Raw genomic sequence first — 16,536 nt, 5'->3', positions numbered from 1 at the left:
ACATTGAAAAAAAACTCATTGAAGTTGCTTTGTCACTGGAGGTTTAGGCTCTCTTTTAAGCTTTTTCTTTATTTTTTACTCTTTTTCAACGCTTATTCTCCCTCCCAGTGCTTTGTTCCCGTTTTTCTAAATGCCTCCATTAGCTCCATTTTCCCCTCCATTTTCTTCTTCCGAGACGGATTTAAAACTTAAGATACCATGATTTCTAACTTCAATGCAGGTCTGTTTTCTAGTCATTTTTATTTTGCCTTTAAACCCGTTTAATGTAACGAGTCCAATCATTGCTTTTCCTATGACAAGAGCTTTTTATGTCACCCTGGGAATAGAACTTCACGTGGGTCAGTGATTCGTTTGCTTAAGCAATTAGATATACAGATCTAGTTCAATTTTTAGTCAACGTGTTTTCTAGTGACATGAAGTATAGAAACTTTCTTTCATAGCATTAGAAATAAATGATTACTTTCCAGAGAGCTCTACACTGCAAATTTGCAATTCACATTAGAAATACGTTTGAATCACTTGAACTCAGAAAAAGTGTTCCAGCTGCCTGAATGTATTCTAATGTTTGTTACGAATGTGCGCCGTTTAAAATAAATTTTACCAAAATGTGCTCCGAATCTGTCAAACTATGTCCCGCTCAGGAAATATTTTAAAATTAAACTTGGGAACACAATTTGGAACAGAAAGGGGGCACATTTGTGAAGAGATTAAATTGGAAACGCATTTGGACATACTTGGGAAATCATTGGTTTCTTCGCCACAAACATAATTGCAACAGCGTTCTTCAACTACCAATCAACTATTATCTATATTGATTTGGCCTTATTTTTAACTTACTTGACGACTTCCAAGTCGCTTATTTTACATTTAATATCCTGACATTTCAAAAAGGACTATTGCTGTCTATTTTTTCCCATTTAAAAAAGTGCTGCGTTTTTTTTTTTTTTTTTCTGTTCTCAACGGTACTGTGAAATAATTTTGAAGCTCCCTAATATTTAGGTGAGTCTTTTTTTTTTTTAGTTAAGTTATCCGGTATTCCGGCTGAGCTACCGATGTATTTGTTTTTATTGTTTTCGTTATACATGGTCTATTGGTACCTATTGGTACCAATATATTGGTAATACCATATGTATACATTAGGATGGGCCAAAAAAATCGAAATTCTGAAAAGTTCTTAACCTTAGTGCGGAAAATGTGTGACTCTAACTGCTGTGCAAAATTTCGTGACTTCAAGTTAATGTTTTATACTCTGGCAAGGACTTGAGTTTTTGAGATTTTTAGAAAAAGTTCAATTAAAGAGAAAATTTACAAAATATTTTAAATTTCGCTGAACTTTAAGCCTTAGTGCGATAATTTTTTAACTTCCTAACACAAACTGCTGCGTAAAATGTCAAGCCTGTGAGTTATTGTGTTCTGCTCTGGCAAGAGGCCTGAATTTTGAGAATTATATAAAATTCCTTAAATACGAGTGACACATTACAAAGTAGCTAAATACCTAACACGCTGCAATACTTCGAATTTTTAATCGCATCAACGACATAAGACCACCCCTTGAACCAGGTGTTTCCTTTCAGGGTTGAGGTGAAGTGGGTCAATGGCTCCCTTACTTTAAAAAAACTAACGTTTTTACATATAAGTGGGCATGATTTTGGGATTTTCCGATAAAATTTCATTGAGTTTACGCTCTGTATCCCCCCCTTCCTTCACGTCAAAAAAAAACCTGGTGTTTTTTACAGTATAATACTGGCAGCCCATATTCCAAAGAAAAACTGTAAAATTTACAATTCTAAACTGTAAAATTTGCAGTTATATACTGGCTTATAGCAGACCTTTATTGTGAAATTTACAGCAATAAACTGTAAAATTAGCAGTAATATACTGTCTTTTAATTTAAATGCCCTGTGAAATTAACAATGATTTACTGTCAAATTAGCAGTAATATATACTGTTTTTTAATGAAACTGCCCTGTAAAACTTACAGTATCAAACTGTAAAATTAGCAGTAACATACTGTCTTAGGAATGACTTGACCTGTAAATTTAACAGAGATAATGCGTAAAATTAACAGTAATATACTGTTTTTTAACGGAATTGCCCTGCAACATTAACAGTATCAAACTGTAAAGTTAGCAGTATTATGCTGTGAAATCAGCTGAATTGCGCCATAAAAGCAGCAGTAGTATACGGTTTTGTAAATGATTTGTACAGTAAAATTAACAGCAGTAAGCCATAAATTAAATAGTTATAAATTTTTATGCAAAAGGGTTCCCCCTCCCCCTATCGACATTTCTTTTCATAGCCGAAATCACTGCTTTTACAACTGAAGGACAATATAGAAAAGTAAAGCAATTGATTCTGTATGTACGTAGTAGAAATCAGCCTACTTACGAAATCTGTTCCTTTTCTAAAGTTTTTCAACAACAAAAATAATGTTTTAGGTTATGAAAAGCAACAAGTAAAGAAATATAAAAGCATTTTACATAAAAATATTAACTGCTGCTAAATATATGTTTTATTGATATTAATTTCACTGCACACAAAATAAATCAGATATTAATTTCACTGCACACAAAATAAATCAATGTCCCGTCTTTATATTTTATAAACACCTGTTAAAGCAGGAAAAAGGGCTTTTTTTCATTTCTACAAAAAACTTTTAGCTCTGTTGCCAACTTAAAAATTTACAAATAGAAGGAAATTGCGAAATATGGTCTGAAGCTTTATTTTAAGAACAGTTATAGCCTTTTCATAAAATAAAACTTTTTGATCCATGAAGGTAGTAAAAATGAGAATGTTTTTTAGATATAACTGAAAACACTACATCATATCTTCACTAAAAGTACTTTTGTCACTTCCAGCACTATTAAGTTGCAAAAATAGCGGCATAACGTGGGAAATGTTTTACAGTATGCAATCCATTAAACCTTTAAGTTCATTTTAACTTTATACATGCAATTCTGTGCATTTATTTTTCTTTTCTGATAAAACAGAATATTTTCATGGTTTTCTTCTTTTTTTAAATGTTATAAGTTGCACTTTTACCTACTTTATTTGAGAAATACTACTAACAAACTAACTTTATTTCACAGCATATGTGCAGTATACAGCATTTAGACTGCACAGAATGGTTTTTATTGTAAACTGATTATTATAGATTAGATAATACTTTATCCTATTAACCTTTTTAAGTTTACATAGATGAAAACGATAAATATGTGACGGTTCAAAATTCCAGAGCTACTAAACAGAAACAATTTTTCACTCGGTGTAATAAAATCTGTCAAGTTTATGAGTACTAGTATTAAAAGTTAAAAATTGAGTTTACTACTCCAAAAATTATATAACTTTATGTTCTGTTATACTGTTTTCATGAGAAAAAATGAAACATTCACACCATTAAAAATTGCCAAATTATTTTATTTCGTGTACATCGCCTATAAATATCGATTAGTAGTTTTTACAGTGAAATTGCAGAAATGCATTCAAAATCGAATGCTAATTTTTTCAAGGTCAACATTTTTACATCACAAATTTGATTCTATGTGACATTTTTGCCGACTTAGGTGCTATCATTAGGTATTATATCATGAAAGCATCTGTCAAAATAAAAATTGTTAGAATCTCATAAAACTTGTGGACACCAAAAAACACTCATGGCAAAATCAAATTACGTAGGCATAAAAATACGCCCTAAAATGATTAAAATTATGACTCTGAATGATCTGAAATTAAGGTTGCCGTGGGAGTTGCTTTTATTTTGAAACCGCTTTACAAATAACTAAATTGTAATTGAACTATTTATTTCAGGAACCAGTTAAGTGCTTAATATATTGTTTTAAGGAGAAAAAAACTGTTTGGCAGCAATTTGCAAACTACGCAATTGTAACGGTGGTTATTAATGTTTAATTAAAGTAGACCTAATCTGAATACATAAGAACTCAAAAAAAAAAAAGAAAAAGAAAGAAAATAATATCTTACATTTTATCTTCCATGTCAAGAAATGCACTTATACTGGTTTCTGAAATACAATTTAAAAAAAAAATCCTTGTACCTTTCGGTATTTTTGAAGGATTTTGGAATACATATGAGACTGTTGATAAAGAATAATGTTTTTTTTTTTTTTTGATCCGATAACTGAAGTGATCAGGAGAATAACTCTTTCCATAAGTTAAGAATTAAAAAAAAAAAAAAAAAGCAGCGGAAATTTGTCCAAAATGGGAAAGCTAACATCTTGGCCTAAAGAAAAAAATAAAAATGTTTTAAAGATGATAAAACTCTTGAAACTAGTTTTTTCTTAGAATAGACTTCAGATTATCGGACTCCAATATGTTTACTTCAAAACAATAATTAGGATGAGGTAGAGAAATATTTTTTTAGAAAATGGAGCAAAGTCGACGTTTATGACAACCAATTGAGAAATATTGGGTATTCATTTAAAACAATGAATACTGAATATAGCCTCTTTTAGTCCTCCCCCCCCCCCCTACCAGTTGCTATAGTAGCATTGAAAACCGTAGATGTTTTTTCTTTCTTTCTTTCTTTCTTTCTTTTTTTTTTTTTTTTTTTGTAATCAATATTCCTTTCCAACACTTGTTAAACAGTTCGAGCTATGTTCAATTGGTACCAGCTTCATCTTCTTTTTCTTTGACAGCTCCTCATTATTATAAATCTGAATATGAAACAAAGTGTGACGCAAAATAATTATTTAGAACTCTGTCTGTACTTAATATGAAATATTTTACTTATAACTTTTTAAATTTTTTTTCCATATATTTTATTCCAAAATTGTGTTATTATGTTATTAAAATTTAATTTTTTGGAACTTTTTTTCTTAAGTACTAAGGAATCACATAAAAGAGTCATTTGAGTTGAAATAAAATAATACCGTAAGAGCATTCTAGCTTATATCTCTCTTAATATTTAAGCATAATTTAAGATGTTTCATTTATATTCCCTGTCTTCCAAAATGGGGACGTCCCCCCCCCCCCGTTTTGAACAGCTATCGATGTCCCCATTTAAACCACCAGCTATTTTTTTCTAAGTGCCACTTCTTTTGGGAGGATTTAGACAAATTATCTTTAAGTTTTTCAGAATTTTCCTGAAACCTGGAGGAAACAATTCTATATTCCCAAAATCAAGATAGCTTAGTTAAAGTCAATTCAGTAAAAAGTGAAAATCGGTTAGAAAAGTTAAAATTTTTAACAAAAGAATAAATCTTTAAACATGTCCAGAAATAGATTAAATCTTGTATTGCCAGTTCTAATCATTAAGAAATTGCACCTCTTTTAACTGTAAATTTAAACATGCTCACATTTGCAAAATAACTGCTTTTTATTTACATTACAATAAAAATAATCTATATTTTTGTTTGATAAGTGTCACACAAATCTAAATATGCGAAGAAAGTTTCATACGCTGTAATACATCGTACTTTAAACTTTAGTCTTTATTGTTGCTCTCATTATGAAGTTGGCTTTGAATTTTGCTCCTTTAATTTTTACAAAAATACGTACAATAAATAATAAAGTACTTAGCATTCTGTTTTGGTTCCTTCGATTTTAATAACATGTAAAAACAAAGAATCAGTGCTCCAAAATTTACTGGAAAATTAAAAAAAATAATAATAATAATGAAAGAAATGTACGTCTAATTTAGCTCTAGCACCAGAAATGTCTATATTCCGGTGATTCTTGAAGTGAAAATATTCAACTACCCGTAGAAACCAATATTGAATTACAAGTTTAAAAAACCCAGACTTAAATGAATTGTATGACCTATCACATTTCAATCAAAACAAAATGTAGTTTATCTTGTTCCAATACATAGTTCTTGATTGTAACATAAAACCTGACAACGGGCACACAAAAATCAGCTTCAGGGGCCCAATATGGCACATAGATCGTAGGATAGGCTTCAGTGGCTAAGAACGCTCTAAAACTCAAGCATTTGTGATTACAAATTACATCCGAAAACACAAAAATATAAATGAAAAAGGTACTTATAAACTTCCGTTGCCAGCATTCATATCACTAATTTAAGTGAATCATCGCAACATCGTTCAAACTAGAGGCTTCTTTGAAATTCCAAGCGGAACACAACCACGACCTGCCATCTTGATAAAATGAGACTATCCATTATCCCATTCAATTCTGGTCACAAGTTACATAGTTCTTTACATTTGCATACCACTAAACTCATAGAAATAATATTGCATTAGTGAATAAATTTACATGAAGGAAATTCAGGCGGCTAGAATGAAAAACTTTAAGACATGAATTAAAAATAGAAATATATTACAGGCCATCCGTTTGTGTGCACAAATTATAACTTAAACATAATGGAATAATTGAAACATTTCAAAAAAAAAACTCTATAAAAATATGTCATTGCAATTCAAGCTTAATGTAAATTTTCCCTAGAGAAAGGTTTTGTAAAACAATCAGCTAAATTATTTTTAGTTTCAGCAAATTTTATTCCAAATTCATTTTTATCAATCGAATTCCTTAGGAAATGGTACACCGCATCACTCTGCTTAGTTCTGCGATTTTCTATTTCAGAACAAGAAGAATTGGTCGCAACTAGATTGATTAATAGTACTCTGTACTGTGACAATCTAAAATTCTGAACTCTTTTCGTGGCCAATTCATTTAAAATTCCTTTGATCCACATCCTTAGATTATTCACTAATTGAAATATACTCCGCCTCTATCGTTAACAGTTCTACGCATTTTTGTTTGAATGTACCACCATATCATTCGTACCCAATCCAAAAACACTACAAGTCCCCCCCCCCTGAAATCCGTTCGTCGTGATTCGAGGCGTAATCTGTATCAGAATGACAATGATTTATTCAATTTACAGACAAAATTTAGATTTCAGGGATCGACAAAAATTTCAGGTTGTCTCACAAATATCTTTTATATCCGCATATAGATACGCATTGCAAACATCTACATGGAAATAGACTCAATGTAGCTTAGGGTAGGGGGGGGGGTAAAACCCCGCGATTTACAGTTTCTATAACTTCATGGTCCAGAAAGGATAGCTTTTCCCACTTTTTTTTTAATTAGGGTCGTAGAACGGTTTGTTAACTATAACTCCACCGAATTCAAACAGTGTCGGATTTGTAATTATCCAGAAATAAACAATTTAGTTGAAAATCCAAATTGAGGGGTTTTACCCCATAAAATGGGGTAAAGCCCCACAATACGAGTCTTTACCCCATTCAAGATGAATGTGAATAATAATAGTGACTGCTTGATGAAAACATTTGACAACTCCTATAGTGTCATTGGTTTATTGTTATTCATTAGTATTGAACTCGAATATCTCATAAATTTAAACATGATTTTTTACAAACTAGTACAAAAATGAACTCCGTCTCTACAAAAGAAGGATTCAGTTACGTGGGAAAATATGACAGCCGAATTATAAAAAATAACTTAATTGATTGAAGCTAAGCTATGTATAGTTGGGACGAACCTAACCTGGCTGCATAATGAAGGCTCTCTTGATTCTTATCATAGCATTACGACGCGACGCTGCCAGGTTAGTTTTACTGCAACTATAGGTACCTACGTAGCATATAGTTCACCCAGTTTAGTCTCTTAAAACAGTTATTGTGTTGTGAAACCATGCTGTTCTGTGAGGTTACGACAATTTTTTAATTTATGTCTTCATTTACAATGAATGACTTTGTGTCTCAGTAAATTTGCTGGCTACTGGAATATTTTTTTAATAAAAAATCTCTTTTACATAGCCTTCTCCTTCTTGGCATATTGGAGTTATCTTGGCCACATTGCGCAGGGATAAGCTTTCTGTTTTTCCCAGCACTGTTACTCAAAGTGAAGAGAAATCTTTCTTTTTTGAAATCCCACACTTTTGTTCCAATTTTAAGAGATTTCTTTATTCCATCTATTTAAACCGATTTTTAATGTCTACCATACAAAACAATTAATTAAGTGCTTCATTAAGCTTGACATTTCTCATGGTTTCAAATTGTTTTGCTTTATAAGTACTGAGACAGAAAATCATACGTACGTAAATGAACAAAAAAAGGAAATTATATTATATTATTGGAAATATATTTGAGTTTAAATAGACGTAAGGTTTTATGCATAAAAATCCCATCCAAATTAAATCTTTATGAATAAATGTCCACCAACAATTTATTTTTAAAGTAGGATAAACTGCACAAAACGCATGCTAAACAAAAATGTCAATAAAATTACAAAAATTACAATTTTAAGCGCAATGGAGCAAATCTCTACACTTTTGGAGATGCGGGGATTTGCCCCAAAACATCTGCGGGGATTTTTCCCATTTTGCCACTTTATGAAAAACGCTCCCTGTTGATTTCAAACAGACATTAGAATAACTATTTTTTCTCAAAGGTGAAGCTTGAACGCAACAGTATCAACGTGTTACTCCTTGATTATTATTTTCAAATCCTTCATTTTCCAATGTTCAAATAATACTTTAGAATCAAATAATACTTAGATCAAAGTAGTAAAAAACAGATTTACCCCCTTTTTCTCGTGTCTGGATTGCCCGGTAAAGACAAATTTTCATGACACAATAGATTTTAATAGGAAAAACCTACCACCTAAAAGTAAACTTCTCACTCCAAGGCGGTCAGGTCAAAAAAGTCGGGGCTTTACCCCCACCTACCCTATACACAAAAATTGAAAAGAAAGCCTCAATCAAAGGAAAGGAAATTACTGGAGAGAACCACTAGCGAAAAGTACCTCCTCTCCTCTACCTGATGGGTATCTAAAATTACCAGTCTGGCCTTGAAGCGCATTATTTCATTCTGCTCATTTGATTTTAAATAAAAAAACCCATCTGTATCCTATTTTCCTTCTAAAACTTTCATGCAGTGGAACCAATTCGTAAACGTTTCTTTCTCATGTCACCTGAATTTCTTAAGCCATTGCGTTTTGCCAATCTTCACTTTCTGGCGTTCTCAAATTTTGTTTCAAACTCGAAGGAATTACATCTTCGGAAAGGTTTAGCTTCTAGCTTACTTGAATTGTCCCCTCTATCTTCATAAGAATCTGATACTTTTCTCGAATTATCATCAAAAGTGAAATCAAAATATTTTAGGTCACATCCCATGTTATTTTCAGAACAATAAACCTCAGCTTCGCGATTACTATACATAATGCTATATTACTATACTAATACTTACTATAAATAATGATCACTTCATTATTTATACACCTGGATGTGCGATTGTCAAATCATTGACGAAGCACTAAATAAGGTTACTAATTCTAAAACCTTCTAAAAGTTATTTTCCCTTTAATGGGCTATAATTAGCACTTAAGTTTATACGGATTTGACGGAGCATGACACCAACTCGGGCATTGCGTGAAAATATTTCAAAAGTTTCATTTTTACTGTTAAATAACATTAAACGTCTCGAATATAAATAAGCATTGGTTGAAAAGTAAGACATTCGACCCAAGCGAGCAAATTAACAAGCATCTCGTACGTTCCTACACTACTGAGCCTGAAGATGAACGCAAAATTGGTCATCGTTCTTTTACTTGCCCTGTTCGTTGGAGTTGCCATTGGTCAGTATATTAAATAATTATTCTTCTTAAAAGATGTAATAAATGCTAACCGAAAAATTAATAATAAAACTAATACTAATCGACATTAATTTTGCGATGCATAACTACCAAAACTAACCAACCAAAATTCTAAAATCTCCAATATATATATATATATAGTCGAATCTCGATAACTTGAAGCTTACAACTCTAATATTCCTTTATCTCGAAGTTTTTATTGGGTCCCAAACTTTTGAGACTCTTTTGGAAACTTCTCATAACTCAAACAAACAATAATTCGAACGTTTTAACCGGTCCCTTGGGACTTCGAGGTATTGAGTGTGGACTGTATATATATATATATATATATATATATATATATATATATATAATATATATATATATATATATATATATATATATATATATATATATATATATATATATATATAAATATATACACAGTGGCGTCGCTATGGGGAGGCGGTCCGCCCCGGGTGTCACCCGTCTGGGGGGTGACACCCAAACTGTAATGTAAGTTTCTGAAAAATATAAAGCTAAAGTGCATTTTTAAGACAACCAATTTGAAGATTTTTCTGGGGGAAACCCCCCGGAACCCCCCTCTCTTCCACTCCACATCATGGAGTGAATACTATACTCAGGATTACGTTCCTATCAAAAATGACACTTCAGTAATAGAAATCATCGCCAAAGAAAAACTTTTAACTTATTTCCAGGCTAATTTTGTTTCTGTGACTTGTAAAAATAAAAAACAATAGCCAGTGTTTAAATGAGAAGGATATTTAGACATACTTTTCCCGAGTTATAATGTATGTACACACCAGAATAATTGTTAAATTGTATTAAACAAATTAAATGATGATTAAAAATAATAGATGATTAATTTTTAATCATCTATTACATTACAACTAGAGAGAGGAAGAAAGTATATTGACTAGGAGAATAGAATCATTGAATTTTCACTGAATAAAAACTTGTCTGTGGCATAAAAATTATTCACAGATAATTTAGTCCATATTTACAAATTTTAAGAGTCCAATATATAAACCTTAACTTTTATTCAAAAACTACTAATAATGCTTAGATATCAAGTAAAATATTAACCGCGAACAAGAAATTAAATATAAATACTAATTCAAATTATTAAACTTTGTTTCACTCCTCATTTATAGTGTGATAAATCTAATATATTTTTTACGTTATATTACAGCTTAAGCATTTGGAATTCTGAAGAAATAAATCATTATAAAGTAGTATTCGATTACAATTTTGATGGTTATGTAGTAATCCTGATGGTTTAATGTATTTTATTTTTACTTGTTTTTACTTATTATTTTATAGTTTTTATATTAAAAATATCATTGCTTATTTAAAATATTTTACTTCAAATATTTTACTGAAAGATTTTAGGTAGCTCTTTTCTATAAAAGGATTAAAACTCGAGAAGAATGAATGCAGCAGTATCAAGAAACGTGAATTATTCTAAGTTTCTAAATAAACAGTACTTCAGAAATAAGAATTAATACATCCAAACCTCTTTTTTTTGTGCGCTATTTTTTTGGGGGGGGGGGGCAGTAAATTTGAGTCTTCGAAAAAAAGTGAAAATTTTTCACTTTTTTTTTTCATGGGGCAAAGTGAAAAATAAAATATTTTCTAATGGAATATTTTCTATTCGATTATAAAATACATTTTTATTAAAAGAATTAGTAAATAAAAGGTTTACTGAATAAATAACACAATAAACTAATATTTAAATAAATAAATCATTGAATAAATGATGAAAAACAAATGAGCGAGTAAAAGGACGAATGAGTAAGAAAATAAGTAAATAAATGAATAAATATAAGTTAATTACTTAATGAAAGAATATAAATGATTAATTATTACATGAAAGTCAGTGATTTATATTAAATGATTGAGTGAGTAAATGAAACACACTATTTCACTTTGCCCCAACCACTTTGCCCCGCATGTACTTGGCTAACTGAATAAATTATTTAAAGTACAAATAATCTTAATATAACTAAATCAGTAACGCAATGATTATTAGGAGGTCTCAATTAGGTATTAAAATGTTAATAACAAGAACTTTATCATTATATAGTAGCAAAAATAATTTTTGACTTACAATAAAATATTGCAATATGAGCACCATTTTTTTAAAATTGCCACTGTTACCAACCAATTTTTCCTGACTGGAATAGACTACATATGGTACTACATAGTTAAAATAATACCAGACAGGTGAAGCTAAAAGCAGAGTAAATATTTCACCATTTCATTTTGCCTCGCTATTTCACTTTGCCCCATGTTCCCCTATTTATAAAACGAAAGAAGTTATTTATAAAATGAGCGAACTTTTTTATGCGGTTCCTATCCACCGCACAAAAAAAGGTTTGGGTGTAAATACATTTGTGCAGAGAAGTAAAAGGAAATGACCAACGTTTTGTATCACAAAATGAGAGATTAATGCAGACACGTGTTTCGGGGATTCAAGGAACTCCTTTTTCAGCCCGAAATAGTGAGATTTCGGAAGTAAAGACATCCGGTAAAAGCAACGAGAATGAACAGCAGGCAGCTCAAATAGCAAAATAGCATGTTACAAAACAAAGAAGGTAAAATGGAACTCAGAACCGAATTTTATTGTATGATTCCCTTCTAGAAAAACAGTTAAACAATAAGCTTCTCCAAAAAAATCCCTTAATAATACGTTTTACTGTCCAAATGAAACCGCTAATTAATGAATCAGCAATTAATTTTATGTTATAAAAAATTGTAACGAATCAGTTATTATATTTTTCAGAAAAGGATAGAAAAAACATAATACAGCAACACAAGAAAAAATGTTGGAAAAACCACAAAATATGCAAAATATGTGCGAAGTAAAACAAAAAATGGAAACTTAAAGAGAAATAACAATAATTTTGAAAAGCAGAACATTTAAAACACAAAAACCATCGAGTTCAAAGTAGAGGGTTAAAAATGACTACTAATTATATGAATGGTTGCCAAACCACAGAAAAATACGGAATGGCTTTAAGAACTAAATTAAAGCGATTCTTTAGAATGTGGAAGACCTACAATACTTGAGTTCCAAACAGAAATGAACCGCCACTAAAGTACTTTGAGGGAAGTTCTGCTTTTCTGTGCTTTAAGCAAATATGTATTCTTGGTTTCCTAAGCACCATTTTCTACCCATTTAATTTACAAAAACAGGTGTAAATGAAATTATCAGTAATAGGCAATAAATATAACAAGTTTATCATTCTTTTATTTAAAGCGATGATTTTTAGATTAACGATTAGTGCGAAAATTTACGTTGAAAACTAAAAACGTGCAAAACGACATGAGAGGCGGTTAGAAGCAAAGCGATGTATGTGCCAAAATTTAAAATTTGGACATAATCAGTACAAACTGTAGGAGTACATCTCCTCTAATTTAGGGCAAAAGATGGTACTTGTAGCTCTTTTGGGCGCTGCTATACAGCATGATTTAGAAAAAAAATAAGCCTGCCTAAGCATTGAACTTTACACGTGTTTTACTTGAAATTTTAAAAAGTCTACCTACATCCTTTTCTTCTCACTGCCCCATATTTAAATCAAGTATTTTCGTGTTTTTGCCATGTAAAAAAAGATAGTTTCTTTATAAGGATGTTAATTTAAGCGCAGAGATTTGTACGAGCTTTTGGGAAAGTATTCAGTCGTTTTCGGTGAAAATTTCTTTTTTTTAACGATTAAGATTGTTTACTGATTTCACTTTGCCGTCTCTTGATGTTGCTTATTTTATTGTGCTAGGGATTGATAAATAGTGAGTCACAAGATCCATCGCCGCAATGCCAATTAAATTCATAAAAGCTAACTTTTTTTATAGTCATTCATTTTATAAACGATAAATCATAACGGGTTTTACTGATTTTTTCGTCGGTCATTTTATTTATTTACTTTTTTGTAGATATAAAGTTTTTACATGCGTCATTGCTTATTTTTGTTTCGCAAAATAGTTACTGTAATTTTTAAGTGTACATTTTGGAAAGCTAAAAGTTAAATATTTGTATTTCATTGAAATAAAAGATACTTTTTTTAAAAATCTTTCACAAACATTTTTCTTCTAATGTTAGTTTTGAAATTTGTTCCCCCTAGATTAAAAAATGTTTCTTTAGCAAAGAAAACGACTTTTTCATACAATAAAGAATTGCCAGTCATACAATTTTTAATTCGAAACTTAAATCCTACTTGTCAAAATCTAAAATAAAAGTTTGACCTCCATTCCTTCATTTATTTCAACGATATAGGCCATATTTCAACTTGACCCCACCAGGCCTTACGTTTTAAAGCAAGAATGAAATAGTTTCTATTCCAATAGAGATCTGATTCAAAATGCGCTTGTAGTGATGAGCTCTCATTTGCTCAGACCAAAAGGACATTCTGAGTGTGGGGAAATAAATATTCCAAGAAAAGGAATTGCGGCTTAAACGATAAGCGCATTTAAACTTAGTTCCAGTTTACCACATTTTAACTGAAGTATTTGCAAACAATATGCGTTTGAATGTCCCATTGGAAAATTAAACTTTACATTTAAGAAAATATATTTTTGATGATATGCAAATAGAGCTGGGTGGTTAATCATCAGCTTAAAAGATATTATTTTCCTAGCACTTTACTCTTTGTGGTTTATGTATGAACATCTTCTAACTTCCTTAATCGGACCACAGGAGGAAAGTACGGTGGACGCCAACAGGATGGATCCAAAGGAAATGACGCTAGTTCTGGATCTGGTGGAGGTTCAGGAAACGATTCAACTTCGGGTGGAGTGGACGGAAGACAACAAGGAGTAAGCATCGGATCTGGCAGCGGACAAGGGTCAGGATTTGGTAGCGGTCAAGGATCAGGGTTTGGTAGTAGCCAAGGATCAGGCTTTGGTAGTGGTCAAGGATCTGGATTTGGTAGTGGTCAAGGATCTGGATTTGGTACCGGTCAAGGATCAGGATTTGGTCAAGGGTCAGGAGCAGGAAACGGAGCAGGAGCAGGAGCCGGAAGTGGAGCAGGATCAGGAGCAGGATCAGGAGCTGGAACTGGAGCAGGAACTGGTGCAGGTTCAGGTGCAGGCTCAGGAGCAGGAACTGGAGCAGGATCAGGAGCAGGTTCAAGAGCAGGAACTGGAGCTGGTTCAGGTGCAGGAGCTGGAACCGGATTTTGAGCATGATCGAAATTCTGAAGCGGTTCAGTAAATGCGTTTGGAGACTCAAGCAACTGCATTTCTTCAAAATGTCATCGTGAATGTACAGGAAAGAAATCTGTTCTCTTAACTAGAAACTTTTTAAATGTGAGCTAAATTAAGTTGCTCTACTAATGGTGTTCATATTTCTTTAGTTTAAGTAAACTTTTTAAAATAAAATTTGAAAACGATTTCTTTTTTTCAATTTCTACTGCCTCTAAATCCAAGTTATTAATTTTTTATCGTTTATTTCATTTATTATATAAATTAACTAATTAAACATGAGAAAAATAGTTAAATAGAAATAATCACCCTAAAAACATGTTGCATGTTACTTGTATGTAAATAACATGAATTAAAAAACATTTTAATAGGAATTTGAAAAACAGTTTAATAAAGCTCTCGTTATTTATTTCAAAATGTGATTGGAGGATTTACTCTTAACAATAGTATCACTGCTCAGTTATTTAAAACAATAATACTGAACTCACGTAAAAGTTTTCAAAGATGATCGTTCAATTTAAATTCTACACACTTGATTAATGGCGTGACATAATAATGTCTTAAGATAAAATGCGTTTCAGGCTGATTGTTTTAAATGACAACTTTTCATCTGATATCATAGTTACCGCAAAGTTAAAAGGAAAACAACTTTTTGAAAATATTCAAGGCAGTTTTGAAAAAAGACCCATGTTTTGTAATGATGACACAACTACAAAACTTAGCAATCATTTTTTTTTAATTACACAGTTCTTAATAGCATTTTCTCTCATATTAAGTTTATATATCCATGAATATTTATCAGATAAAAATCTAAATCCATCATTAAAACAATTAAAAAGAATGGCCTACTTCGTCCAAAAATTTCAATGATTTTTACTGATTTTAAACCTTGACAGTTATTAAAGACTGAAAAGACATTAATCGAATCTCAGATCAAAGTCAGCAAGTGGTTTAGTGCGGACAGTTTCTTATTGAAACACTAAGAGACTTAAATACTTCATAGCAATAACTGAGGCTGTTAATGAGAAGTAACATTTTTCAACTTAAATAAAAAGTAATATGTCTATAAATTTTTCAAAAGGTAATAAGAAAAGAAACTCAGATATTTTAGAGTTCCACTATAATAAATTTTTGCCATTGTCTTATAAGGGAATTTTGCTTACGAAAACTTTAATAAGTTAACAGAAGAGTTAAACACTTGAGTTAAAGGAACAGATAAGTAAACTTCCGAGCAAATAGAAAGAGCGGTAGTTTTAATCACGCAATAATTGACATTGCTAAAGCAATTTTTGAATCACGCAGCTTATTAAGTTGAATTTAGGTTCATTTATTATCATATTTCAAATACTTTTCAAACATGTATTTAATGTTTCCCAATTTGAGCTCTAAATTCTGTCTTACTATCATCTTAGCTCCAAAGCCCCAGTCATACGTCTGTTAGGTTCCTTTTTTTCATAGGTATCTATAGTAATTACGAAATTTGTAAATTAACATTGAAAATTAATCAAAACATTTATCTTCAACGATTAAAATAGTTTGAAAAATCAACTATTATCTGTACGGTATAAAGTGGTATAGGATATGGGTGACTAATAAAAATAAAGTTGTTAAATTCATCAACTGGTTTTCGGGGGAAAATTGGATGCATATGGAAGAATAGTGGATGAGCGTGTTTAGTGCCTTTAGTTATAAATGTTAAAAGAGCAGGACTTCGAGCCTTTACAAAATATTATTTTTTTTT

The 16,536-nt window shown here is 31.2% G+C and overlaps 1 protein-coding gene across 1 annotated transcript; it reads left to right on the top strand.

The window, feature by feature from the left end:
• Nucleotides 1–9,426: 9,426 nt before the first annotated feature.
• LOC129231829 (putative per-hexamer repeat protein 5) lies at nucleotides 9,427–14,983 on the top strand. The gene is made up of 2 exons (XM_054866210.1): nucleotides 9,427–9,578; nucleotides 14,290–14,983. Exons 1-2 carry the CDS (start codon nucleotides 9,521–9,523, stop codon nucleotides 14,772–14,774), a joined length of 543 nt encoding a protein of 180 aa, XP_054722185.1. The 5' UTR covers nucleotides 9,427–9,520; the 3' UTR covers nucleotides 14,775–14,983.
• Nucleotides 14,984–16,536: the final 1,553 nt, after the last annotated feature.

Source organism: Uloborus diversus, chromosome 10, assembly GCF_026930045.1.
Source record: "Uloborus diversus isolate 005 chromosome 10, Udiv.v.3.1, whole genome shotgun sequence".
NCBI lineage: Eukaryota > Metazoa > Arthropoda > Arachnida > Araneae > Uloboridae > Uloborus > Uloborus diversus.
The sequence above is the reverse complement of the archived record's forward strand: the minus strand, read 5'-3'. Positions and strand labels throughout refer to the sequence as shown.

Coding starts and splice junctions, on each gene's coding strand:
- LOC129231829 (XM_054866210.1), top strand. CDS start 9,521: ATGAACGCAAAATTGGTCATCGTTCTTTTACTTGCCCTGTTCGTTGGA. Junction 9,579..14,289: donor GTTCGTTGGAGTTGCCATTG/GTCAGTATATTA, acceptor ATCGGACCACAG/GAGGAAAGTACGGTGGACGC.